The sequence below is a fragment of the Ictidomys tridecemlineatus genome, chromosome 12 (assembly GCF_052094955.1).
Source record: "Ictidomys tridecemlineatus isolate mIctTri1 chromosome 12, mIctTri1.hap1, whole genome shotgun sequence".
NCBI classification, from domain to species: Eukaryota; Metazoa; Chordata; class Mammalia; order Rodentia; family Sciuridae; genus Ictidomys; species Ictidomys tridecemlineatus.
In genome coordinates this window covers 57457841-57485419 of record NC_135488.1, presented here as the reverse complement: position 1 = coordinate 57485419, position 27579 = coordinate 57457841, and the positions used below count along the sequence as shown (strand labels likewise).

At 32.7% G+C, this 27579-nt stretch overlaps 1 protein-coding gene across 1 annotated transcript; it reads right to left on the bottom strand.

Annotated features, from left to right (window-relative positions):
• Positions 1–605: 605 nt before the first annotated feature.
• Positions 606–27579, bottom strand: LOC101955686 (PEST proteolytic signal-containing nuclear protein). The gene is made up of 2 exons (XM_078027900.1): positions 27451–27579; positions 606–1423 (listed from the first exon to the last, which is right to left on the bottom strand). The coding sequence occupies exons 1-2, from the start codon at positions 27577–27579 to the stop codon at positions 893–895; spliced, it is 660 nt and encodes a 219-aa protein (XP_077884026.1). The 3' UTR covers positions 606–892.

Below are 27579 nucleotides of genomic sequence, written 5' to 3'. Positions count from 1 at the left end.
AAAAAATAAAAACCAGCCAAACGCTTAAGTATTATATACATTTAAATTGTTGGTGGTGGTTTGTATTTTAAAAGAAACAGCTTCCTTATGATTTGCCTCAAGTTCTGGTGGAAATGCCTACAGGAACTAGTTATGAATAAAAACCAAGAGAAGCACATTCAGAATACTGATTTACTTTGGTAGCAAATGGTTGTTCTTTGAAGACTAATGAAGGTAGACAAGACCCATTTCAAATACTCGATACTTCACATAAAAATTAAAAAAGAAATAAAAACATTTTTAAGAGCTAAGCGTTTGTATCCACTGATAGCAATGCCAATACCTAGTATATGATGACTTGAAACAAAACAAATGCCCATAAGGAAAAAAAGCTGTATTTTAATTTTATCTAAATTTATTATCAGTCAATAGTCCAGTAACATTTTCCTCTCAGTACAACACTCCCTTCTCTCTATAAGGCTGTTCCTGGGAGCCAGATACTTTAGGTAATGAGGGAGTTAAGTTAGGAGAGTAACTGCTTGCAGTTTTAAAAAGATAGTAACTTTTTGTTTCCCTCTTAATGTGCTAATAGTTGTGCCTAAAAAAATATGCAATTCTTAAAAAGGTACCATTTCTGATTTCTTTATTATCTGTAACCTTTGGAAACTAATCACATGAAACTACAAAATTAGCAAATGTCTTGAAATCTGTATATAAAACATAAATTACCTCTAATTTCAAACTCTCATTTATTAGTGTACCACTCAATCTTAAAAAAACAAAACAAAACAAAAACAAAAACGAAAAAGAAAAAAAAGCGGCTCCAAAGATAGTCTTATACCATTCTTTAAAAAAGGAAACTGTTCCTTTTAACTTTACACCCACCCCATACCCCAATTTCAAAACACATCATTTAATTGTCTTGGTCATGAACATTTCCAAGATGAGATTTTATATTTCGTTCCCATAGCTTCTGGTTATCAGAAAACCCATGTTTTCCTTTATTGAAAGAGTTTGGTCCAGCTGATATTGGTGTATCCCTTCCAAAATTCTTCATCCTCATCTTTGCTTCTGGAGGCATTTCCTCTGGTTCACTGTCTTCATCTTCATTAAAAGCTGCTGCTACTGAAAGGGTTTTTGGAGCAAGAGTTGGAACAGTTTCTTTAGGCTTACTTGATCCAAGTTTGATGGATATGGCTGATGCTTTCTTTGTTGTCAGACTACCTATGGCAAATCCAACCTTGGAGATCTTTGTAGGCTTTGTTGGGAGGTCTGCAGCTTCTTCTTCAGCTGATCGCTTCTCAGCGCTGCGACTGGAACTTTCCCCTCCATTACTGGAAGAAACAGTCTTAGTTTTCACAGGTTTTTCTGCTTCTTCTTCAGGTCCTCCGGCGGCTCCAACTCGCTGCAGCTTTTCAGGCTTCTCCTCTCCTGCCTTCCCCGTCTGCCATTTTCCCCACCCGCGGCCTCTGATTATTTGTTTTAATTACCTTTCTCATCCCTGAACAAATGACCTGAAAAGAACAACTTAGAAGAGAAAAAGCTTATTGTGGCTCTCAGTTTCAGAGGTTCAGTCCATGGTCAACCAACTCCACATTTCTGGTCCTGATATGGGAAAGGAAGAGCAAAGGGAAGCAGCTCAGAATATGGCAACCAGAAAGTGGAGAGAGAGAGAGAGAGAGAGAGAGAGAGAGAGAGGGAGGGAGGGAGGGAGGGAGGGAGAGATCCAGAGATCTTGAGATCTCTGCTCACCAGAAACAAAATATATAAACCTCAAGGACATGATCCCAGCGACCTACTTCTTTCTTTCTACCTTCCCAGTTATCACCCAGTTGCCAACCAGTTAACCCATATCAGTGGATTAATCCACAAATAAGTTTACCCCTCTCATAATATAATCATCTCTTTTCTGAAAATTCTTGAGTTGTTTCACAGTAAGCTTTTGAGGGACACCTCATTTCTAAACCATACTATTATTACTTTTACTTTACAAGTAAGAGAAATCAGGCAGAGTGAGGGTAAGCAAATAGATATAGCTCATATTTGAAAATTAAAATACATCTGTTTCAATGGGGAACAGGGACTAGGAGCTCTTGGGTTAGTGGCCAACTGATTTAAAGTAGTAAAAAGAAGCCATAGAAAGCCATTCAGAGAATAGATAGATGATCTAAGGTACAGAGTGGTCAATAAGACTGATAAAATACATAGAATGTAGTGTGTCTTGTAATATTGTGGAAGAGATGGCCCATGCAAAGGCAGAAAGGAGTTTATGGAGAGGCCAGTGACCAAAATAAAGTGACTGCAATAAAAGTTCATGTATTTATTCAACTTTTTGTTGTTGGACATCAATCATGTGTCAGCCAGTAAAAATTTATGAAAAAATTCTGAATGCACAGGTTGAGTTCAGATAAAAAGAACGTTCTGGATGTAAAACATAACCTGTCCTATATTACATTTGGTAATAATTTCATGAGGTTTTTGTAAGTTTGAGCTTTTCAAGACTACTTTTATCTTTCACTTCTGACTTATAATTATTTTCCTTTGCCTCAAAAACTAAAGGTTCTTCAAACTGCTTGATTAAAAAAATGATAAGCTCTGAAGAATATTTTCTCTCTGCAAAACTACAGATCATATTTTTTGTCATAACACTTTCTTTGCAACTGTTATATCTAAAAGAGGTGTCTTAAGGTACTCAAACTTCAGAGAATGTTGCTGTATCCTTTGATTCTAAATTTTAACTTCCCAAAGATTTGAAATTCCAATTTGAGCACGTGCGATGTGCTCACAAGGAAAGTTAAACTGATGTCTTTGTCTTCTAGTTTATTGAAGCTATAGCCTCTGGTGCAGCCATGGAGAGGTGGCATCATTTTAGGAAAAGGTGTTTGAATACACTTGCTACCATCACTCATGAGACAGGGACAAGGCAATTCCACCTTCAAACATGTCTATCTTGATCCCTTCAAGCAAGAACATTGTGGCATTTGCTCATGATGCTCTGGGGACTGGGAGAAGTTTCACCTATTATTCCTAGTGTAGACCTTTCCCATTTTTTCCTCAAGTGTCCCTAGTGCCTACTAACTAGGTTCTCAGCTTTATGGACCCAGAGGCTGCTTTGGTGAGATCAGGATTCTCTAGTGGAAGGCTCTACCCTCTGAGATGGTTCTTGGTTTTGGTTCTCATCTATCCAGAAACCTGAGGCTTAACATCCTCAAAAGTACTATGATTTTTTTTAGGGAGGGGGGAGAGGGGAGACAATTGGGAATCAATATTAATTACTCTTTTAAATTCATAAAGGAAGAAAATACATTAAAATTTTCACTCTTAATTTTTAAAATTTAAATAGCATCTCACATTTAAGGTAATCACATTAAGTGCCTACAAGAGGGAATTAAATTACCTCCAAATAAAATACTGAGTTTTGTTTGTTTTTAATATATGATGAAGGTTTTCATTTGAGACAAGTTGAATTGAAAAGAGTTGATAACCCAGGTGGGAAGCTCCCAAAACGGATCGCATCAGTGGTGGAAATAAGCAAACAAAGAAATAGATTCAGAAGACAATATCACAGAAAAGTCACTAGGACTTAAGGGGCAGGAGGCAAAAGAGGTAAAGGGAAGTTTTGTCTTTAACATTTTAAAATACCAGAGTCAAGGTGACTGTTCAAGAAATTTGGTGGAGAGCCAGAAGATGATGTTGACAATTCCAGCTTCTTTGCCTCCTCAGTTGCAGCCTGTGATTTCTAGACAAACATGTAAATATGTTGCTGTACTTGACTCTTTTACAGAGATATTTGTAGAGAATACACATTAAAATGTTCTTTCTCATCTGATATTGGTTTCAGAAAAAAGGTAGTTTAGGGGACAGGGGACTCAATGCATTGATTTGGAAGTAAAATAATTAAACATCTGGACTTGGTACCGATTTAAATAATTCTATCTGCTCTTCAAACCCCTTTTAGAAACATAACTGTGAGTATATTTGTACATATCTCCATAATTAAATCATATATAAATGCAGTTAATTGTGTAATAATTGAAAATATTTCAATATATTTCAAGTGTAAATGATCCATCATGTTGTTGATAGTATAGTATCCTTTATTTTTCTCTTTTGCCACTTTGGTAAAGCAATTGCATTCTTAATTTATTGGACAGAAACACATTTTTAGATAAATAGTTGTAGCTATAAAATGCTAATTGTGTTCATGCTTGGATTACTCCAAAAAGATACATGCCATTACATTTGTAAGAAGCTGAATCTAAAATTGGATGGTAGTTAAAAATATTGTTATAAAAACTGTTAATAATTTACACATGGGAGTAAAGGGCAAATACTAAAAGTATGATGTGAATTTGTAAAATTATACAGTTATATTTTTCTGTATACTAGAATGAAGGCTTCATAACAATGAGCCTCTGTTTGGTGTTTTTTAATCTGTATCTTTGGTACCTAAAACTGATCCTGATATAAAATAATTATGTCAAGTAAATCAACATTATGCATTTAATTTATGTATGTGTCTAGATTTTGCAGACATGTGTATACATATGTCTAGATGAATTTATAAATGTATATTATATATGTATATATATATGTATATATATATATATATATATACATATCCTTAGATTAACACCTTAAAAATGTTTATCACTCACTGTATTTGTAACTGCAGTGGTTTTATTTTTTTAAAACTCTCCCCAATTTGCAAAATTTTCCATAATAAGCAATTATTAATTTTTAGATTGGATAAAAATTGCAATGCTATTAAGAATACAGGCATTTAGAAAACTATATGTTTAATTTCAAAAATGAAAAAAAATCATGCTTTCTTCAATATGTGTAAAGTATTTTAATCTCTTGGAAAATATCTACAATTAAAATTCATCGGAATTATTTTCTATGTAATGTGAAAACTGCATGGACCATTATCTAGTTTAATGGCCACTTTATAATTTCTCCAAAATCTTCCAGGGGGGATTCATTTATGAATAACTGCTAAAAGGCTATTTCACTGCCCATTTTCCTATGTCTGGTGTCATTTTCGAGCTAGTGGGCTTTAGATTGGCAATAAGGTCTTAATTTTTGATTGAGACGATCAGTGATCCTGCGACCTTTCAATTGCATTATAAACTGGAGAAGAATGAACTAGAAAAGTCACATTTTAGAAAGAATATGCTTCACCTGCTTTAGAAGAAAATTAAAAATCAAAGCTAATTCCAGGACTTTTTTGTGTTCAATATACCCATAATTATTAAGATTTTTTTATTGTTTCTGGTGTCAGGTGCTGCTTTAAACACAATTTATGTAAATATTTTATTTCATTCTTACAGTTCCCAAAATACAAATTATTTGACAAATAAGAAGTATAGAGAACACAGAGATTTATTGCCTAGAAAGCTTTTAAAATCAAGCAGTCTTACCCCAAAATCCATGTTCCTAACCACAATGATAAGCTCCTTGCCTGCCCACCAAATTAGGAGCTTCACCATGATCTAGTAGAATGAGCATTGCTCAGCGAAGCAAGATGGAAGGTTTATAATTTTCTGTCCATTAATAATACCTCTATGGCCTTTGGCAAAACTTTTCATCTTTTATTGTTTATAAACTCTCATGCAAATGTAAAACAATTTTACATTTTTGCAAAACATTATTATGACTTCCATAATATTTTTTAGACTCTTCAAGTCCTAACATACATAATTATCTGAATATCATTCAATAAACTAGGAAATTTTTAGGGTATAAAATACCAGGAAGATATATTTGCTAAAATAATTTTTTAAATGTTAAAAAAAGAATTTTACTTCTTGCACTTTAGGAGTCTTGTTAAGGAAGTCAGATACTGGGCCAATGTGGTGAAGATTTGGGCCTATTTTTTCTGCTATTAGGTGCAGAGTCTCTGTTCTAGTGCCTAAGTCTTTGATCCACTTTGAGTTAATTTTTGTGCAGGGTGAGAGATAGAGTTTTAATTTCATTTTGTTACATATGGTTTTGAAGTTTTGCCAGCACCATTTGTTGAATAGGCTATCTTTTCTCCAGTGAATGTTTTTGGCACCTTTGTCTAGTATGACATAACCATGTTTATGTGGGTTTGTCTCTGTGTCCTCTATTCTATACCATTGGTCTACAAATCTATTTTGGTGCCAATGCCATGCCATTGTTATTACTATAGCTCTGTAATATAGTTTAACGTCTGGTATTATGATGCTTCCTGGTTTACTTTTCTTGCTCAAGATTGCTTTATCTATTCTGGGTCTCTTATTTTTCCAAAAAAAAATTTCATGATTGCTTTTTCTATTTCTATGTAGAATGTCATTGGGATTTTAATAGGAATTTTATTAAATCTGTATTACACTTTTGGTAGTATGGCCATTTTGACAATATTAATTCTGCCTATCCAGGAGCATGGGATATCTTTCCATCTTCTGAGATTTTCTTCTTTCTTTAGTGTTCTCTTTTGTTAGATTGATGCCCAGGTATTTTATTATTATTTTTTGAGTGAAGTAGTTTTCCTAATTTCTCTTTCAGTAGAAGTAGTTTTCCTAATTTCTCTTTCAGTAGATTCATCACTGATATGTAGAAATGCATTTAATTTATGCATGTTGATTTTATATCCTGCTATTTTGCTAAATTAATTTATTAGTTTGAGAAGTTTTCTGGTGGAATTTTTTGGATCTTCTAGAGAGAGAATCATGTCATCAGCAAATAGTGGTAGTTTGAGTTCTTCTTTACCTATTTTTATCTCTTTAATCACAAATCAATAAATGGGATGGATTAAAATTAAAAAGCTTCTTTTTAGCAAAGAAAACAATTAATAAAGTGAGGAGAGAGCCTACAGATTGGGAGAAAATCTTTACCACCTGCACTTCTGATAAAGCATTAATCTCTGGGATATATAAAGAACTTGAAAATCTTAACACCACAAAAAAAAAAAAATCAATAAATGGGCCACACAACTGAAAAGACACTTCTCAGAAGAAGAAATACAATTGATCAACAAATATATGAAAAAGTGTTCAACATCTCTAGCAATTAGAAAAATGCAAATCAAAACTACTTAAGATTTCATCTCACTCCAGTCCAAATGGCAGATATTAAGAATACAGACAACAATAAATGTGGTAAGGATTTTGGGGAAAAGGCACACTCATACATTGCTGGTTGTACTGCAAATTGGTGCAAACAATCTGGAAAGCAGTATGGAGAATCCTTGGAAAACCTTGAAAGAAACCACCATATGACTCAGTTATCCCACTCCTTGGTCTATACAGAAAGGACTTAAAATCAGCATACTATATGGTGACGCAGCCACATCAATGTTTATTGTAGCTCAATTCACAATGGCTAGACTATGGAACAGAATCAGCCTTTGTGCCCCTCAATAGATGAATGGATAAAGAACATGTGGTACATACACTCAATGGAAAATTACTCCGCTTTAGAGAAAACTAAATTATAGCATTTGCCAGTAAATGGTTGGAGTTGGAGAATAACATGCTAAATGAAACAAGCCAATCCCCCCAAACCAAAGGCTGAATGTTTTCTCTAATATGCAAATGCTAATTCCCAATAATGTGAGGGGCACTAGGGAAGAATAGCATTAAGTTAGATTAGGTAGAGGGAAGTGATGGGAGGGAAGGAGAGGGGATGTGGGGATAGGAAAGATAATAGAATAAAACAGACATGACAAATATGATTCTGCAACATGTACACTCAGAAAAATAGGAAATTATATCCCATACTTGTATGATATATCAAAATGCATAAATGCATCCTACTGTCATGTATAACTAATTAAAATGAATAAAAATGTTTTTAAAAAGTGAAAAGAAAAAAAATTTTATATCAAAAAATAAGAATGTGGTTTATTTTTTAAATTTTAATTTCTTATATATGACAACAGAATACATTACAATTCATATTACACATGTAGAGCACAATTTTTCATATCTCTGGTTGTACACAAAGTTAAGTCACATACTTCATGTCTTCATACATGTATTACATTCCACTTTTCCTACTCCTATGCCCCCTTCCTCCCCCACCTCCCCTTTTCTCCTTTGCCCTATCTAGAGTTCATTTAATTCTTCCACACAAACACCTGCCCCACAGCATATTATTAATCAGCAACTTTAAATTAGAGAAATCATTCAACATTTGTTTTTTTGGGGGGTTGGCTAATTTCACTTATCATTATATTCTCAGGCTTTATCCAGTTACCTGCAAATGCCATGATTTTATTCACTTTTAATGCTGAATAATATTTCATTGTGTATATATAACACATTTTCTTTATCCATTTATTTACTTAAGGGCAACTAGGTTGATACTACTGTTTAACTATTGCCAATTGTGCTGCTATAAACATTGCTTTGGCTGTGTCCCTGTAGTATGCTGTTTTTAAGTCCTTTGGGTATAGACCAAGAAGTGGGATAGCTGGGTCAAATGGTGATTTCTTTCAAAGTTTTCTAAGAAATCTCCATACTGCTTTCTAGATTGGTTACACTAACTTTCAGACTCACCAACAATGAATGAGTGTGCCTTTTCCCCCAATATCCTCACCAACACTTATTGTTGTTTGTCTTCATATTAGCAGCCATTCTGACTGGAGTGAGATGAAATCTTAGAGTAGTTTTGATTTGCATTTTTCTAATTGCTAGAGATGTTCAACATTTTTTCATATCATTGTTGATTGATTGTATATCCTCTTTTGAGAAGTGTCTGTTTAGTTCCTTGGCCCATTTATTGATTGGGTTACTTGTTTTTTGGTGTTAAGATTTTTGAGTTCTTTATATACTAGAGATTAGTGCTCTATCTCATGTGCATGTGGTAAGGATTTTTCCCAATTAGTAGGCTTTCTATTCACCTCAGTGATTGTTTCTTTTGCTGAGAAAAAAACTTTTTAGTTTGAATCTAAGCCATTTATTGATTCTTGATATTAATTCTTGTACTACAGGAATCTTATTAAGGAATTTGGTACCTAATTAGACATGATGGAGATTTGGGCCTACTTTTTCTTCTAATAGATGCAGTGTCTCTGGTTTAATTCCTAGGTCCTTGATCCACTTTGGGTTGAGTTTTGCGCATGGTGAGAGATAGGGGTTTAATTTCATTTTGTTGCATGTGGATTTCCAGTTTTCCAGCAACATTTGTTGAAGAGGATATCTTTTCTCCAATACATGTTTTTTAGCACGTTTGTCAAATATAAGATAAATGTAATTATGTGGGTTAGTCTCTGTGTCCTCTATTCTGTACCATTGGCCTACAAGTTTACTTTGGTGCCAATACCATGCTGTTTTTGTTATTATTGCTCTGTAGTATAATTTAAATTCTGGTATATCCATGCCACTTGCTTCATTCTTCTTGCTAAGGATTGCTTTGGCTATTCTGGGTCTGTTATTTTTCCAGACGAATTTCAGGATTGCGTTTTCTATTTTTATGAGGAATGCCGTTGGGATTTTGATTGGAATTGCATTAAATCTGTATAGTGCTTTTGCTAATCTGGTCATTTTGGCAATATTAATTCTGCCTATCCAAGAACAAGGAAGATATTTCCATCTTCTAAGTTCTTGTTTAATGTTATCAAAAATTCTACATCACATTTTCTTTAGTGTTCTGTAGTTTTCAATTTAGAGGTCTTTCACTTCTTTTGTTGATTCCCAAGGGTTTTTGTTTGATTGTTTGTTTTGTTTTGTTTTGTTTTGTTTTTAATGCTATTGTAAATGGGGTAGTTTTCCTCGTTTCCCTTTCAGAGGATTTATCACTGAAATGCCTTTGATTTATGGGTGTTCATTTTGCATCCTGCTACTTTGCTAAATTCATTTACTAGTTTTAGAAGTTTTCTGGTGGAATTTTTTGGATCTTCTATGTATAGAATCATATGGTTGGCAAATAGTGCTAACTTGACTTCTTCTTTACCTATCTGTATCACTTTAATGTCTTGTCTAATTGCTCTGATAGTGTTTCAAGAACTATGTTAAATACAAGTGGTGAAGGATGGCATCCCTATCTTGTTCCAGGTTTTAGAGGAAATGCTTTCAATTTTTCTCCATTAAAAATGATGTTGGCCTGGGGCTTAGCAAAGATAGCTTTTACAGTGTTGAGATATGTTCCTGTTATCCCTAGTTTTTCTAGTGTTTTGAACATAAAGGGGTGCTGTATTTTGTTAAATGCTTTTTCTGCATCTATTGAGATGATCATATGGTTCTTATCTTTAAGTCTATTGATGTGATGAATTACATTTATTGATTTCTGTATTTTGAACCTACCTTGCATCCCTGGAATGAGCCCCACTTGAACATGGTGCACTATCTTTTTGATATGTTTTTGTATTCAATTTGACAACATTTTATTGAGAATTTTTGCATCTGTGTTCATTAGAGATATTGGTCTGAAGTTCTTTTTTTTTTTTTCTTTGATGTGTTTTTGCCTGGTTTTGAAATCAGGGTGATCTTGGCTTCATAGAATGAATTTGAAAGTGCTCCCTCTTTTTCTATTTCCTAAAATAAATTGAAGAGTATTGGTATTAGTTCTTCTTTTAAGGTCTTGTAGAACTCAACTATATATCCATCTGGTCCTGGGCTTTTCTTGGTTGGTAGACTTCTGATGGCAACTTCTGTTTCATTGCTTGAAATTGATATGTTTAAATTGTGTATATCATCCTAATTAAAGTTGGGCAAATCATATGACTCTAGAAATTTGTTGATATCTTTGATATTTTCTATTTTATTGGAGTACAAGTTTTCAAAATAATTTCTGATTATATTTTGTATTTCTTACTGTCTGTTGTGATATTTTCTTTTTCATCACTTATGTTAGTAATTTGAGTTTTCTCTCTTGGTTAGCATGACTAAGGGTCTGTCAATTTTATTTATTTTTTCAATGAACCAACTTTGGTTTGGAGATTCTTTCAGTTTTTTTTGGTCTCAATTTTATTAATTTCAGCTCTGATTTTAATTATTTTCTGTCTTCTACTGATTTTTTGTGTTTATTTGTTTTTCTTTTTCTAGGGTTTTGAGATGTAATGTTAAGTCATTTATTTGTTGACTTTTTCTTCTTTTAAAAAATGAACTCCATGCAATGAACTTTCCTCTGTAGAACTGCCTTCATAGTGTCCCAGAGATTCTTATATGTTGTATCTGTGTTCTCATTCACCTCTAAAAAACTTTTAATCTCTTAAAAATTTAATTACTTAATCTCCAGGTGTTGGAGTAGCTCCTAATTTTTAATTTTATCATTGATTTCTAATTTCATTCCATTATGATCTGATAGAATGCACAGTAGTATCTCTATTACCCTGGTTTAACTAAAAATTATTACTAAAATATATGCTGACTCATACCTGATACATAGTTAGCAAATAATTATTTTTAAAATAAGCATATTGTTATTTAACCTATTCCATATTAATAAATAATTATGTTTAAAATGCTGAAAAATATTTCATGAATTTCTGCATCAGTTATAAGAGGAATAATATTGATAAAAATTTAGTTTTAACTAATAGGTGCTATTATCAGAAGGAATGTGGGTTTTCAAATTGTGTGAGAGCAAAATAATCCAGCATTATTTTTTAATTCTTTCTAAACAAGGTCATAAGAAGAAAAGAAGTCTAAATAATAGAAATGAAGACATTGTGTTGACATTGAATTTTTTTATTTAATTTTTTTGACCTGGTATCTCTATGTGTCCATATTTATCTTGAAGTCCTGGGTTCATGTGACCCTTGGGCTTTAGTCTCCAGAGTAGATAGCACTACAGGCATGTGCAAACAATCCTAGCTCAGAAGAGATTTTTGTGACAGATGTAGAGGACAGAAACAGCATCAGATATTTTGTAATTCATACATGATGGTAGTTTTCTCTGACTCATCTTGTTGGGCATGTAACTGCTCTCTTTTCCCTTGAACCTTCTCTTATGTCTGGATCAGTAGTAGTGATGAAGAATCTTGGCTTCTGCTAGACACCGTACCATCAAGATCAGAGGCAACAAGAACTGATAGAGATTTCTTTCTATGTAACACAGGCCACACTAGTTTATGGGTTCAAGTTACTTTTGCATTTCTACAATGTACAACCATATTTCCTTCTGGACTGTCATCCTGTAGATCCCAAGCTACAGCTTGAGATCTGAGAACTCAATATTCCAGATTGTGCTTAACTAGTTCCCATGATTGTTAAGGTCAAATTCATATGCTTGCTAATGTTTTTCATTGGACCCTGAAGATATGCTGTTTAATTGTTGGACATGGAGAGTCCACAGTAATTCGTCTGTAGTAAAACATATTAAGGAGCAATATGTATTTTATTAATCAGACCTAATAGAAAAAATAAAGGATAAGACAATGGCTTCACTCTTAAGATGAACAGAAGCAAAATTATCTAGAAATAAATGAAGTGAGCAAACACCTACATGGAAAAGTTAAAACCTCTTTGAGAGACATGAATAGAGTAGAATAAATTCAGAGAGATACCATGTTTATAGACAAAAACTAAAATGGCAACAACTTCAATTATTACTTTACAAATATAAATTGTAGCCTTTTATAGGATGTTTCTATAAAAGTACAACCAAGAAAATGTTGTTTAAAATGACTAGAAAGAAATAAAAATGAAAACAAGAATATTTATGAAATTTATGAAAACCATTGAGTAAACGGACCAGAGTAATAGCTCCAGATACATCTCAATATTAAGAAACACTTAATAAAGGTCAAATATCAAATCAGAAGAAAAAAAATGATACTATTTTGGGGAAAATAATAAAAATATAAAATTTATCTCCCATCATATTCCAAAATCAGGTTTGTAAATTAAATATATTGACACAAAAACAAAAATTAAATATTTATTGGAAAATACAGAGGACATTTTATGTCACTTTCTAATTTCATAATCTTCTGTAATTAATGTTTAAAGTCAAAATTATTATATAAAAATAGAAAAGTCAAAATATCTATACTAAAATTCAATATTAACACTAAAATGTTTTTAAAAAGTAGGCGAACTATTTTTAATGTACATGAAAAAGAACTAGACTTCATTTCAATCGTGTTTGATGAGCTCTCACATACATTGAAGAAAAAAATTAAAAATTCAAGCATGCCATTAGGAAATAAAACATCTAAAAAATAAATTTAAAAAATTAAACATTTTTGAAGAATAAATTTACTAGACTGCAGTCTAAGAAACCAAAATGAATGCAACATGATATATAGTCTTATCATATCAGTACAAAATTAAAACATTAAAGGAAAGGAGAGCTAGGCATTGTGGCACATGCCAGTTATCCCTGAGGTTCACTGAGGCAGAAGGATCATGAGTTCAAAGCCAACCTCAGCAATGTAGAGGCCCCAAGCAACTTACTGAGACCTGTCTCAAAATAAAGAAGGCTGGGGATGTGGCTCAGTGGTTAAGTGCCTCTGGGTTCATTACCTGGTTAAAAAAAAAGGAAAGAAAAATATCAACTGTTACATAGGAATTGGAGATAGATTAATTTAAAACAATATAGCAAAAACTGAAACATTTATATTCTCTTTCACCAAATAATTATTTAATGGAAGATGTGCAAAAGTAGTATCAATAGTATGCAAGATTAAGGCAATTTTTTTTTTTCCCCTTGGTACTGAGGATTGAACCTAGAGGCACTTTACCACTTTATCCTAGTCTTTTTTTTTTTTTTTTTTTCTGATAGACTCTTGCTAAGTAACCCAAGCTAGCCTTGAACTTACAATTCTTTTTTCTCAGCCTCTTGAGTGGCTGGCAAGGCATGTTTTTGGCTATGGCTTAAAAGAAAAACTTAAAGATAATTTAAGAGTTCAGTTTTAAGTAAATTAGGGTATATGTGAACAATAAAAGTAACAAAATGATATTCATATATTAATTATGTATAAGTAGGTGGTATTAATATTCTCATTTTACAGATGGGAGAACAGTGACATAGAAGGATTCAGTGATTTGCCCATCTTCACACAGAAAGTATGTTTTGGAGCTGGGATGCAAACAGGAATAACAGGGTTATATATTCTATTTTTACTTTACCTGATTTTATTTAGGCATAGTGACTTATATTTGTAATTTCCTTTTTTTAGTTTCTAATATCAATTCTAATATTTCTAATATCAATTCAGTTAATAGTACAAAGTAAGGCATTCAAATTTTTATAATCTCTGGAGTATAACGGATTAATATTTATTTTTAAGAAGTTAAAGGAAATTACACATAAAATACTTTTTATTATCTTTTCAGAAATGGCTTTACAAAAACCCCCACATTGTTTTTCTATATTTATCTATATGCAGTATTTTGACTTCATCTTAGTAAATATTAAGAATTTATTTTCCCTAACAAAATTTTTGAGTACATTATCTATTTTTTTTCTTTGCTTGTTGTTTAAATTCCTCAGTATTTACATGCCTCAAACTTCTTTAAAATATATATACTCTTTCCTTTTTTTTTTAAGAACAAGAATAGGTAACAAATAGTGATTAACCTTTTTCCATATAAATTTCAGTGAGATCTCTGTATTCACTTCTGAAGAAGATTCATTCCACATTATTGCAATGAAAAATATAATTCATAACTTAAGCAAAGTTCCTATATATTTCTTTTGTCCAAAAATTGTGTCAGGTTGCTGCTGTTATTGCTAATAAATTTGCTAATAAAATTGACTGCCTGCCCATCAAATCTGCCTTCACAGAAGTAATAGTGTAATGATTGATGTTACCATGGTCTCTTTTATTCCTCAGTAGAGTACATAAATAGGCCATGACATCTCTGCTGTTTGAGAGGAAGAAAGATGCACATGTAGGAAAATTCTTTGGTTTAAATTCCCTTCCAAAAATACATAACAGCTCATGAATATAACTGATCTCACAAACTGAAGTAAAATCATCTGTGGCTGTCTCTGAATCTTTTGTAATTTTATTGCAGCCATTCATGCCCCTCTTTTTAAATCTAGGCTGGACTTAGTGACTGGTTCATAAGGAATAGTATGCAACAGAAGTGATATTGCAATACCTCTGAGGCTGAACTGATAAGGAAGAAGCAGCTTCTGAGTGGTTTCTGAACATGCAACCTCTGGGGTAATCCAGCTGCCACATAAGAGGTACAATTACCTAGAGTCCTCCATGTTTGAGATAGTGGGAACTCTGATGAAACCAAGGGGTTCCTTTTCCTGGTGACTACCAGCATCGTGTGCCCATCATGTTAGGGAGCCATGCTGGAAATCTAACCCATGGAACTTTTCAAAGATAACTCCAGTGGACATCTGACAGCAACGACACAAAGATTGCAAGAGAATGTGTGCCCAGAAGTTCTTTTCAAATTCTCTATGGGATTCCAATGTTGTTATTGGAATAAAATGGTTATTTCAAGTGACTAAATTTTGAGATAATTTGTTATGCATGAATAATCACTGGAACAATTATTTTGATAGAGAATGTAGAGATTAACAGATTAAAGACTTACAGGTAAGCTCTTAAGCTATAAAACTGTCAGTAGAAAATATCAAAGAAGATCTTTTTGACATTGGTTTGGGTAAAAAATTTTTGTATATGACCCCAAAAGCACAGACAAGAAAAACAAAAAAATAGACAAATAGGTTCACATCAAACTAATAAGAAAGAATCAAAAGAGCAGAGAAGCACTCCTCACAATGGAAGAAAATATGCAAACTATGTAATTCTTATGAGGTTAATATACAAAATATATAAATAATTTAAAGCAGTAGAATAAATACCCTAATTTAAAAAATAGGTGAAGGATCTGAAAAGTCTTTAAAATAATACCTACAAATGTACAAAAGTTACAAGAAAATTCTCAGTATCACTGATTCCCTCATACTTATTAGGATGATCTTTATCAAAAAGACAAAGGGTATCAAATGCTACCGAGAATGTGGGGGGGGGGAGCTAATATTTATATACTGTTGGTGTGAATATAAACTGTTAAGCTGTTACAGAAAATAGTATAGAGTTCCCTTGAATATTAAAAATAGAACTACCATATGATCCAGCAATCCCATGACTTAGTATATATCCAAGGAAAATGAAATCAATATGTAAAATGAATATGTGTACTCCCATGTTCTTTGTAGCATTATTCATAATAACCAGTATGTTGGAAACAACCTAAATGTCAGTTGATGAATGGATAAAAAGAGTGGTATGCATATAAAGTGAAATATTATTCAGCCCTTAAAAATGAAAATATGTCACCTGCGACCACATAAATTAACCTGGAAGACATTGTAGTATACAAAATAAGAAAGTAGTCTGCTTTCAATTTTTACAAGGAATCTAAAAACTTGAACTCATGGGTATATAAAATATTATGGTGGTTACCAGGACTGGGTTGTGGTGATAAATGGAAAGATGTTCATCTAAAGATATAAAATTTTAACTAGGAGAATTAAGTTCAGGATATCTATTGTATAACATGGTGACTATAGTTAATGGCAAAGTATTATTAACTTGTGAATTTCTAACAAAGTGGATTTTGAATGTTCTCACCACAGAGATGTAAATGTGTGAAAGTAAGGGTATGTTTTAGTCATTCTACAATGTATACATTTATCAAAGTAGCAGGTTATAAATCACAAGTATACATAATTTTTATTTGAAGCACAATAATGTAGGGATATTAAAAAATTCCCTTGGTGTATTTTTTATGTCTCTCAATGTCCTATAATTTTTGCTCCACCTCTTTTTAATCTAAAAGAACAACAGAGTAATCTTACATTCAAAGATTTTGATTTTGATTTTGGCAAGCATCTAGAATAACTGGGTTTAAATTTTAACATCTTCTTGCACATAATAACATATCTCATAATATTCTAATCTTTGTATTTGTGATTTAATCACATTATCATCCCTAGTATGTATTTATCATTCTTCTCCTTTATACTTGATTAGATATTTTAGTACACTTCTCTTTTAGCCAATATTTCAAAGATAATATACTTGGATTTATTATAAATATTTTTCACTTTTAGTTTACTAATTTTTGCTTTTGTTTACATTAACATAATTTACATATATTAATACATTATCCTACTTTGTTTTTGCTTTTTTTTTATTCAAGTATTTTGAAAGTTGAATGCTAAGTAATCATTTTTAATAAAATACAAAGTCTGAAAATTTCTCTATTAATAAATAAAGATTGAGATGTAGTAGCAAAAAAAATAGTGATTATAAATTTGGTTCTTTCTTGACACCAAGGATATTTGTAATTCTGATACAATATCTAATTTTTTTAAAGTAGTGTTCATTTTGGAGAAGAGTTTAGGTTTATATAAAAATGAAGCAGATAGTACCAAGAGTTCCTTTTTTCTCAGAATAACATCATAGGTATGATATATTTATTTCCACTAATGAATCATTACTAATACATTGTTAATAATTACAGTCTGCAATTTATGTGGTGGATTTTTAACAAATATTATATATATATATATACTTTTACAATATCATATACAATAGTTTCATGGTCATAAAAATCCTGTGCTTCATCTAGTTATCCTTTCTCCTCTTTTTATTATCCCTATAATTTTGACTTTTCCAGGCTACTATACACTATGTGGCCTTTTCAACTACTTATTTCACTTGGTCATACTCATTTATGCTTTCCTAATATATTTTGGTGGGTTTATAGCTCATTTTGTTTCATTATGAAATACTATTTCATTGTATGAATACACTATGAATCATTTATCTATTCACCTGTTAAAGGATCTTGCTTCCAGTTTTTGACAACAATAATAGAGCTGCTATAACTATTAGTGTACAAATTTTTGTGTGGACATAAGTTTCCCATTCATTTGGGTAAATATTTAGATGCTATAATGGCTGGATTTTATATTCAAACCATGTTTAGCTTTCTAAAAAATTGCTGGGTTGTGCATAAAGTGGCTGTATTCTTTTATGAATCACTACCAATGACTAGGAGTTCTCTTTTCTGTGCATCTCTTCCAGTAGTTGATATTGTCCATATTTTGAATTTCGGCTGTTCTGACAAGTGGATCATGGCATCTCATTTTTTTCTTGTTCCCTGTGACTTCTGATGTTGAACTTGTTTTCATACGCTTACTTGTCACCTATATTAATCTGTTTTCCATTGTTATAGCAAACTACTGGAGGCTGGTATTTAAAAAAAAGAAAGAGGTTTATTTAGCTGACTGTTTTAGATATTTAACAACATAAAAGACGTATCTGCTTGGTTCTGGTAAGCTTTTCCTAGGCTGGGTCATAGCATGGTGGACAGCACCATAGCTGGGATGTGTATGAAAGCAATCACTGACAAAACAGGATGCCAGACACGGGGGAGGGACCAGTATTGCTCTTTGATAACAACTAACTCTTGTGGTAAATGATTCAATTTGTGAGACCAGTATTAAGCTTTTTGCTGGGGTTGGCACCTTCAGTGACTTTTACCTTCCACTAGCACCATCTATTGAAGGGTTCACGTCTCACATCACTACACTGGGGACCAAGCTTTCAGTTAAGGAATGCTTGGGAGACCAACCACATACAAAGCATAGCATCACCTGTCTGTCTTCTTTGATATCTGTTCAGATCTTTTGCCCATTTTTAATTGGACTATTTCTTTTGTTATTGTTGAATGTTAGAGAGTTTTGTGTTTTGAACACAAAGATTTTATTAAATATGTGATTTTCAAATATTTTCCTCTGATCTGTGACTTGTCTTTTCTCTCTCTTAAGGTTGTCTTTCATGGTACAGAAGATTGATTTTTTTAAAATTTTAATAAAGTTTAACATCCTTTTTATCTTTTACAGATCACATTTGATGTTGGTCCTAAAAACTCATTACCAAATTTAATATCATGTACATTTTCTCCTGTTATCTTCAAGAAATTTTGTAGTTTTATATTTTATGTTTATGTCCATGGTTCATTGTGAGTTGGTTTTTATATAATGTGTATGGTTCAAATCCAGATTAATTTTTTGCATGTATCCAGTTATTCCAGCTCCATTTATTGAAAAGATGATGATTTACATATGGAATTGTGTTTGAATCTTGCCAAAGACCTGTTGACTATAGTTGTAGGTCTATTTCTGTGTTCTGTATTCTGTTCTGTTTTTATGTATTTGCCTAATTTTTTTATCAACATCATGCTTTTCTTGAACTCTCAGTTTCATAATAGTACAATTCTACCCTATTTTTTTAAAATAGTGGAATAGTCTATAAATTTATTATAAATCTATTTTTGCTCTCTAATTTGACTTGGACAATAACTTTTGAAAATAATTGATTGAGGTTTGCTTTCTGGCTTATATTATAAGTTGAACTATTTCATCCAAAAAGACAGGTTAAAGTCCTTAAGTACTTAAAATTTAATGTGCTGTCTTGACCCAAATGCCTTATAGTACCTCAAAGGCATAATCATGAGTTACTTTACTCTCACCTTGAATGCCAAAACCCCTATGTGCTGATGGATGGCTTGCAGTGTCCCTCATGCACAGGCTGAGTGTCTGTCACTAATAAACTGCTATAGATAATGTCCATCCATGGTTAATGTTCAGGTGTTCTGTGCTTGTATCTTGTACTGTTTAGAGTGGGAGATCCCTCTTTCAACAGGACGTGTAGGAGGTGAATAAAGGACTCCATGCTTATAACTCTGCCTTATTTGAAAATGAAGTCTTTGTTAAGATGAGATCTTAAAAGGAAATGAGGAACAAATTATGGAGGAAAGTGATCTTTATTACAAAGCTTCAGAAGACTTGGTTGAGTTCCATTCTTCTGTCAGATGAAAACTACATTTTCTATGCCAATAATTTAAAATATTTAGTTGAGGAGACTCAGAGCAAAGTATGGGAGTTTCCTGGTTTCTCCTTAATGTTTATGTTTAAAAAAATGAAAGAAAGAGATAAACTGAAGAAGGATATGCTAAGCAACAATAAACCAGCACTTAAGTGATTTGAAAAAAATCAACCCTGAGCATATAGATAACATATTTTGAAGATGGGCAATCATTAATTGTCTTCTCCATACTCCTTATTTGTCTCCAAAATTTACTTATGACTTTTTTATGTGATGGGCAAATTTTGATATTGAAATTGACTGTGTTAGTTATTGATATAACAAGCCATGTACTTCAGAAACACTGCTAGTTGGACTGTAAAGGGAAAGACAGAGAAGAAAATGTCAAGACTGAGTTAGAGACTGGAGATACGTTGCCATGAGCCAAGGAAAGCCTAAGAGTGCTATTAATTTGCTGGGAGGAAGGTGAGAGATTCAATGTAACCAATCTGCAAATGTCTTCATTTTAGACTCCTAGCCTCAGAAATTCAGAGAATAATTTTGTGTTTGGGTTTGTTTTAGGCCACCATTTTTTTTTTTTAAAGCAACGTTGAGAATTTAAGATAGGCACCACATGATACCAACCTGACCTCCAGGGAGAGAGACGGCTGGAGGTTGAGTTCAACCATGTGGACAATGATTAAAATAATAATTTTCCCTTAAAATTTCTAAATGGGTGACTCCATTGATGTCTTGCTAAATCCATTCTATATTGGTGTCATCTTCTTTTCAGAAAATTTTAGTTAATTCTATTCCTGGTGTTTTGAAAGTTTCACTATTATATTTATGGAGTAGGTTCATTATTCATTGAATGTGTGGGTCTTGTGGGTATTCCAATCTAAAAGAACTCATATTCTTCAATTCTGACAAAAATTATGGCAGCTAATTTTTAATAATTTCTTTTCCCAGTCTCTATTGACTAGCTATTATTCAACTATCAATCATCTACAATTGTCATCAAACTTTCTTATGTTTGTTTTCCCCTTATTTTACTTTGTCCTTTTGTACTTCTGTCTGAGAAAGTTAATTCTTTTCTGTTATCCTTTTTGTTAATTCTCTTTAATTGGAAATGCTGAACTCTTGTTTTATTTTACTTTTTGTTTTTTACTTGCATCTTAACTTCTCATTTGTGTGTTTGGGTCAATTTTAATCCATTTCAATAATTATAATAGGGCTGGGGCTGCAGCTCAGTGGCAGAATGCTTGCCAATCTTGCGTGAGGCACTGGGTTCAATCCTCAGCATCACATAAAAATAAACAAATAAAATAAAGGCATCTGTCCATTTACTACTACAAAAAAATAGTAATTATAATAACTGAGATAATATTTAAAATATTTACCAACTGTATAACTGTATAAGACAGACAATAGCATGGAGCCAAGAGACTTATTATATCGTAAACATTGGCTGAATACCGAACATAGAAATTCCATGTTATCTTATTGTCATTTCATCTATGTTCATTTGCTTTCTCTTTATTCTCTGTTGGGAAACACAGGTTTATTATTATTATTATTATTATTATTTTAATTCTAATTGTAATGATTATAAATTCTACCATAAAAAGTTAATTTATGTTCTCTAAACAACTATTTGTACAGCAGAAAAAAAGGTAATTGAATTTATATTTCTGAAATTATCAACATGCATATAAACAGTACTTATTGAATTGATTACATTTAAAATAAAGAAAATAGTTCAATTTAAACTTTCCATATACGTTTTTTGAATCTATGGATTTTATTGGCTTAATATTTCATAATATATGGTGATTTTTGTTCTGCTGGTTTGCATGATTAATTTAAAAATCTCATGTATCCAGTATTTCAAAAATTAAATATATCCATTGATTTGTAAAAGTACTTTAAATCATTTTTAGGCTTAGTTTTCATTTCTATATGGAATTAAAGCAGATAGAGTTTAAAATATATTAGCCTCCTGAAATAATTTGTTCTCAAAATTATGTTCTTATTCAATATCCTGAGAGTTGTATTTATTTATCTTTATTTCATTAATCTTGTTTATGTGCATTTTGTATTTTCAAATCATTAGTTGTCTTCTCCATACTCCTTATGTGTCTCCAAAATTTACTTATGACTTTTTTATGTGATTCCACACTTTCTGCTCTATTACCAGAACCAGAGGATCCTGAACTATGGACTTGATGCAGACTCCATGACCCAGAAGTTTAAAGCAAATTGATGAGCAAAGCATCCAGGAAGACATACACAATCCAATTTTGAAATTGCTTCCCTCTATGGTTCCTTTCTATGCTGGCTGACTCCATTCTGTTTTGCTTATGACTGTGTGCTGAGCAAAGGTAAATACAATAATTTCTCTAACAGTCTGACATTTGGGATAATATTCTTTTTCAATTATTTGTGCTTCTGTGATTGCATTTTTCTTATATAAAGAAAATTATTAACAAATAAGCATAAAGTCCAAAGGATTTTTATTTTAAGTACAAAATATTTCCATTTATATTCTCTTATAATGTTACATAGCTAATTTAGGATTTCCTATTAATTACTTATAGAACCAAAGACTAGAGAACATATTCACCTGGCCCTTAAAAGTAAGCTGTCTTTAAGGATGAGCAAGGGAAAACCATTATGGGAATTCCCAGTAGGTATTTAACTTTAGGCTGACTCTGGTTGCTTTAATAAAAATACAGTTTAGCAACAAATTCAACAAAATACATTTTTGTCTCTCATTTCTTTAAAAATAAACACTAATTAATTCATCAAATTAATTACACAATGGTGTGCTTTACAGAAAGAAAAGATGCAAATATAAATAAGTCGTTTGTTAAAAAATGCTCAGCTATTTTGAAAAGGGGTAAGTATTTTTAATGAGCAGATAGATAAAAGTGTTTCTATCTCAAAATATTTATGGCTGAAGCATTCATTATTCAAGGGCACATGGCTGTATCCCCTCTATCACATAGAAGTGGTACTCACAAATAGTTGGTAGTATTTTTTGGCTTTGTTATTTAAAAGATGAAATAACATGTTTGTTAATTGGCAGGAGAACGCCAAACCAATGGTATGAGGGCAATATTAAAAAACTGACAGATTAGTCCTAGAAACATGAAAAATTTCAAAATTTTTCTATGTTCCTTTTTTTCACAACACCATGCAAGGAAACTAGGAAGAGACATTGGGTCTTATCTGAAAATTGTTGTTGGTATTTCTCTCCTAGTTAATTTATGGAATTTTATTAGTGTCTATTAGGTTCCAGACCAAGCATGCATAGATGATAGATGTAACACTTGATATCTTAAAGCCATTGCATGGAAATGTTAATCTAATGTAGATATTATTCTAATATATAGGTTAATAGAAATTATTGTAGCATATACATGTGTATACATACATGCACATGTACACTCATATTTATGTTAAAATGCTTGTGAAACTGTACAGTTAGAAGTTAGTCATATGGGAGTAAAGAATCAGATAAATGTGGTTTCTAATGCCCTACAATTTAACTTCAGTTGTTCTTCAATTTTAAAGAAATTTCACTTCAATAAACCTATTTTGTCACCAATAAAATCAAGTAACACAAAATTATAGTTTGATAAAGATTTCCATGAGAAGTTACACACAGATTTAATTATCCATTTCTATACCTACACCTTTACTATAATAATATAGCCACAGCCATCTCTTGATTTCTACAATAATGTTCCTCTCTCTGCCTGAACCCATAATGCAGGAAATGGAGAATATCTTAGGAGAGGAAAACGACAAGAGAAAAACCCAGGAAAGAAAAGAGTGTATTCCTGCCTTTTGAGTTTGAGAGGCCAAAACATAAAGAATAAAGAAGTCATGGAAAGACTGGATGAGGGAGCACAGGATGCCTTTACCGACCACCTTTGACCTCCCTCAAAATGGAAAATGACTTCCAGGCCATGGACAGAGGCAACATCAGAGTTGTGAGGTGTGTCTGGGCCTTCAAAGGGATCACTGAACCCTGCTCCTTGGTCAAGCTGGAGTTTAAAGAATGGAACTCAGGGGGAATTTCTATCACCGATTGACTGCTAAAGAAAAAAGTCTTCCGGAAATAAAGGGTTGCATCCACTATTTATAGAAGAGAGGGACTTAGAGAGCTTTATATGTTGCCTTGACATTGCATGGTATACAAGTAGCAGAATCATTTTTATGTGTCTAACAATGCCACAAAATTTCTGGCCACTGTACTTGGAGGGATATTGTGTACTGGAATATAGAAAAATCCATATGTGGATCCAAGCAAAATAGCAGGTGAGACAGAAGCTATTTTGATGGATGCCAAAAAGGAAGGTGATACCAATAATCAAATGCCCCCCCCCAATATCTTGTCCTTACCCCACACTCTCAATTTGTGGGTATATGTCAAGAATTTGACATGTTGGGCAAAAAAGAGAGGAAGGAATAAAACTATCCAAAATTAAGTCTTTGTCATTCCTTTAAGAGGGGGTGTTGGAAATGAGGCTAAGTTCTCAATGAATAAGCAAGTAAAACAAAAGAAAAATCTCTGAACTTTTGAGTTTGTAGACAGTTATAATTAATCATATCATTAAGGGCTGCTAATTAGATGCTATTTTGAACCAGGCCTGATTGTTTTCATTTTAAAGGCATGTGGATGACTCTTTTTGAAATATTTAACTCTCATTGAACTATCCCATAAATCCCCTTATCAGCTACAAATGAAAAAGAAAGCATGCCACATTTTACGGTCAATGGATTTTTAAACCACCTTCAAAGAGGGAGTGGTTAGATAGGCTTCAAAAGCAGCTTTCCTCCCTCTTTTTATTATATCAGTATCATTTTCTTTATTGAACATTTCATAAAGGAGTTCTATTGTAGCAGTCACTCCTATTTGTCATTTAGCACTATCAAAGGAGTTGTAGGAGGAGTGTAATTACCAAATAGTTCTAGCCTGGTGAAGTGGATAATGAGAAGCACAATGAACATGAATTTGAAGTATGTGTGTGTGTGTGTGTGAGGGGGGCGGTGAATCAGCATTTACATTGTCTTAATTATTCCAGTGTTCACAAATAAGTCTATCTTTTAAGCAGTACTACAGAGGAAAGCTCTGATTTTTTTTCCTAAAAGGAGAGAGGGTCCCTGCCTAGACAAAATAGTGAAGAGAGTCTTTCCAAATAAGTCTAAGGTAAACATTGAGTAGTGTAGATATTAAAGAAATTTTAAAAATTAGTTTAACAAACATCAAAAGGATCATTGGTTGGTATATTTCCACATCAGAAGAACATCAGATTTCAAATATTTGCATCCCAACAATGCTTTCAGGTTTTAAGTGAAAGGCCATGATCTTGTGCTTGAGACACTGCTTTCAGGTAGAAACAATTTTCTTTTGTGTTTCACTAATTGACACTGTTCAGCAGCAGAAATAAAGTCAAATAGGATATAATCTTGCTTAACTGAATGGCACAAATAACATGTGCTGTGTGTTCTTTACTCTGGATTCCTCAAAAGTGCTAAGTGTTGAATCAAATACTAGTTTGCCTTATGATCTCCAGACACTTAGCACTTATTCATAATAATTTAACTTTACTAGATATGGAAAAATGAGATTATGAAAGACTTTACCTGATCAGTGTCTCATCCTTACATTTCCTATCTTAGAAGGACAAATAATATTTTACAGAAGATGAGAATGCTGGTGAATGTCACTCAGCAGAACCAAAACTAAGAAAATGTCTGCTCCTATCACAAACTCTGGTCAGACAGAGTGCACATGCCTGGAATGCTTGCATTCAGATTGCTTTAATACCAATTGGTAAAGATCATGTTTCGTAAGCAGCACATCTTATTGATGAGCTCTCTTTTGTCTTTTTTGCCCAAAGATTGACTTTTTTTGTTTGTTTGTTTGTTTCTAGGGATTGAACTCAAGGGCACTAGACTACTGAACCACATCTCCAGCCCTATTTTGTATTTTATTTAGCAACAGGGTCTCACTGAGTTGCTTAGCATTGTGCCATTGAGGTTTTCTTTGAACTCAGGACCCTCCTGCCTCAGCCTCATGAGCCACTGGGATATGCCACTGTATATGCATATGCCACTGTACCCCGCTTGCCCACAGATCTTGTACATAGTATGATCATGCTGCATCAGTGTGGTGTTTGTAAACCTCAACATGACACAGATATCATTTATATTATATATATACACACATATATATATAATACATACATATATATATATAGTCAGTATTCAGGAACACCATCAAAATGCTTAGACTTATATAACCCTCCCTTCCTCTATGAAATATAATATAAAAATGTCATACATGCAATTTCCTTCAATATTTAAAGGTTTTAAATAGCTTCTCTTCATTGTACATTATGTCTATGAATTGTATATGCACATATTTCTTGTGGGTGTAAGTACAGAGGAAGGGTAAAGAGAGATTTGAGTAAGCCAAAGAGATTTGGAAAATAAAATAACTACCAAAAGCAGAAGAAAATGATCAGCACAATGACTAAAGGGCAGAAAAGACTAACTGTGTTTTGCAAAAATAAATTAACTAAGGTTCCTAAAAAAAATCCGTATTGTGTACCTCAATTACATGTCTACTGGACGATGGCATCTTATAATTTCTACTTAAATTGTGGGGAACCCAATAAAACATAATGAAGTGAGGTAGCTAAAGTTTTAAATAGATATTTGTAATATACCTGGTTAACACTGAGTGTGACTTCATGTTGAATGCAGCTTTAAGGCCTTCCTGTAAGACCAACTCCAACTTCACATGAACCATTTAAGTGGGCGCCATCATATTCTTTATTTCACAGGTTATGTAACCAAGAAAGATTGTCCAAAGTCGTTTAATTAATAAGGATAGAGAGGAGATTTGAACACAGGCAATTTGATTCCAGAACCTACGAGCACTAACCTACACAATGTCAAAGTTATTATTTCTCTGTAACTCTAACCTGGTTCTAAAAAGAACATGGGCTCATAAGTCCTGAGGTTAAACCTGATTTGGTGCTTGTCAACTGCTGACTTTGTAGAGGACATGCTGCTTGACTCTAGGTCAACAACCTCAGCAAAACTCAGGAGCAAGTCAACAGGATCCTGCACTTAGCAAATCAAGCTTGGTAAAAATTTGTCAAACTAGTGAGACAAACAATCTCTATTTTCACAAAGGAGAAGGATAATTTTAAAATTTTTACTGTATTTTGGAAGGAAAAATATTTTTATAACAGTCTAAAAAAATGAGCCAAAGACACTGACTTATGCATGTCCTCATGCAGCTTCTGAACACTCATGAGTTTCCATCTCCACATCTCACACTCCTCAGCTGGCTACTGATCCTTATAAAATGACTCTATATTTGTCATTTTAAAGATCTTCATATTTATTTTACAATTTCACATTCTGAACAATTACCAATTTTGTATGGTTTGAATGTAGGGCACAGCTGCACCTCTAACAGTGAAGGCTGTCACTCTTCTAGTCACATGGCTGATATAAACCTCTGCCCAGGCATCTAACAGAAAGTTATTGCATTTCTTTCATAGCTTCAGAAGCTTCATTGGTTCATGCTCATTTTCAAACCCCATCTTTCAGCCTTTCCTCAGATATATGAATTCTTGTTATCTTTCCAAAAATTGCCCCCATTGACTGGGATATCTATTACTTACCATAGAAGGTTTTGTAATTGATATAGTGATGAAACCATTTAATCTCTTTTTAACATAGGAGTTCTTGACCATGCGGTGTAGCCTTGGTCTTCTATGAAGTGGATTGGGATCGCTGGTGCAGCCCACCAT

Bases quoted from the DNA above. Each gene is read 5' to 3' on its own strand.
- LOC101955686 (XM_078027900.1), bottom strand. From the start codon at position 27,579: ATGGTGGGCTGCACCAGCGATCCCAATCCACTTCATAGAAGACCAAGG. The intron at 1,424-27,450 runs GTAAGTAATAGA...GGAAAATGGCAG, and splicing joins CAATTACAAAACCTTCTATG to ACGGGGAAGGCAGGAGAGGA.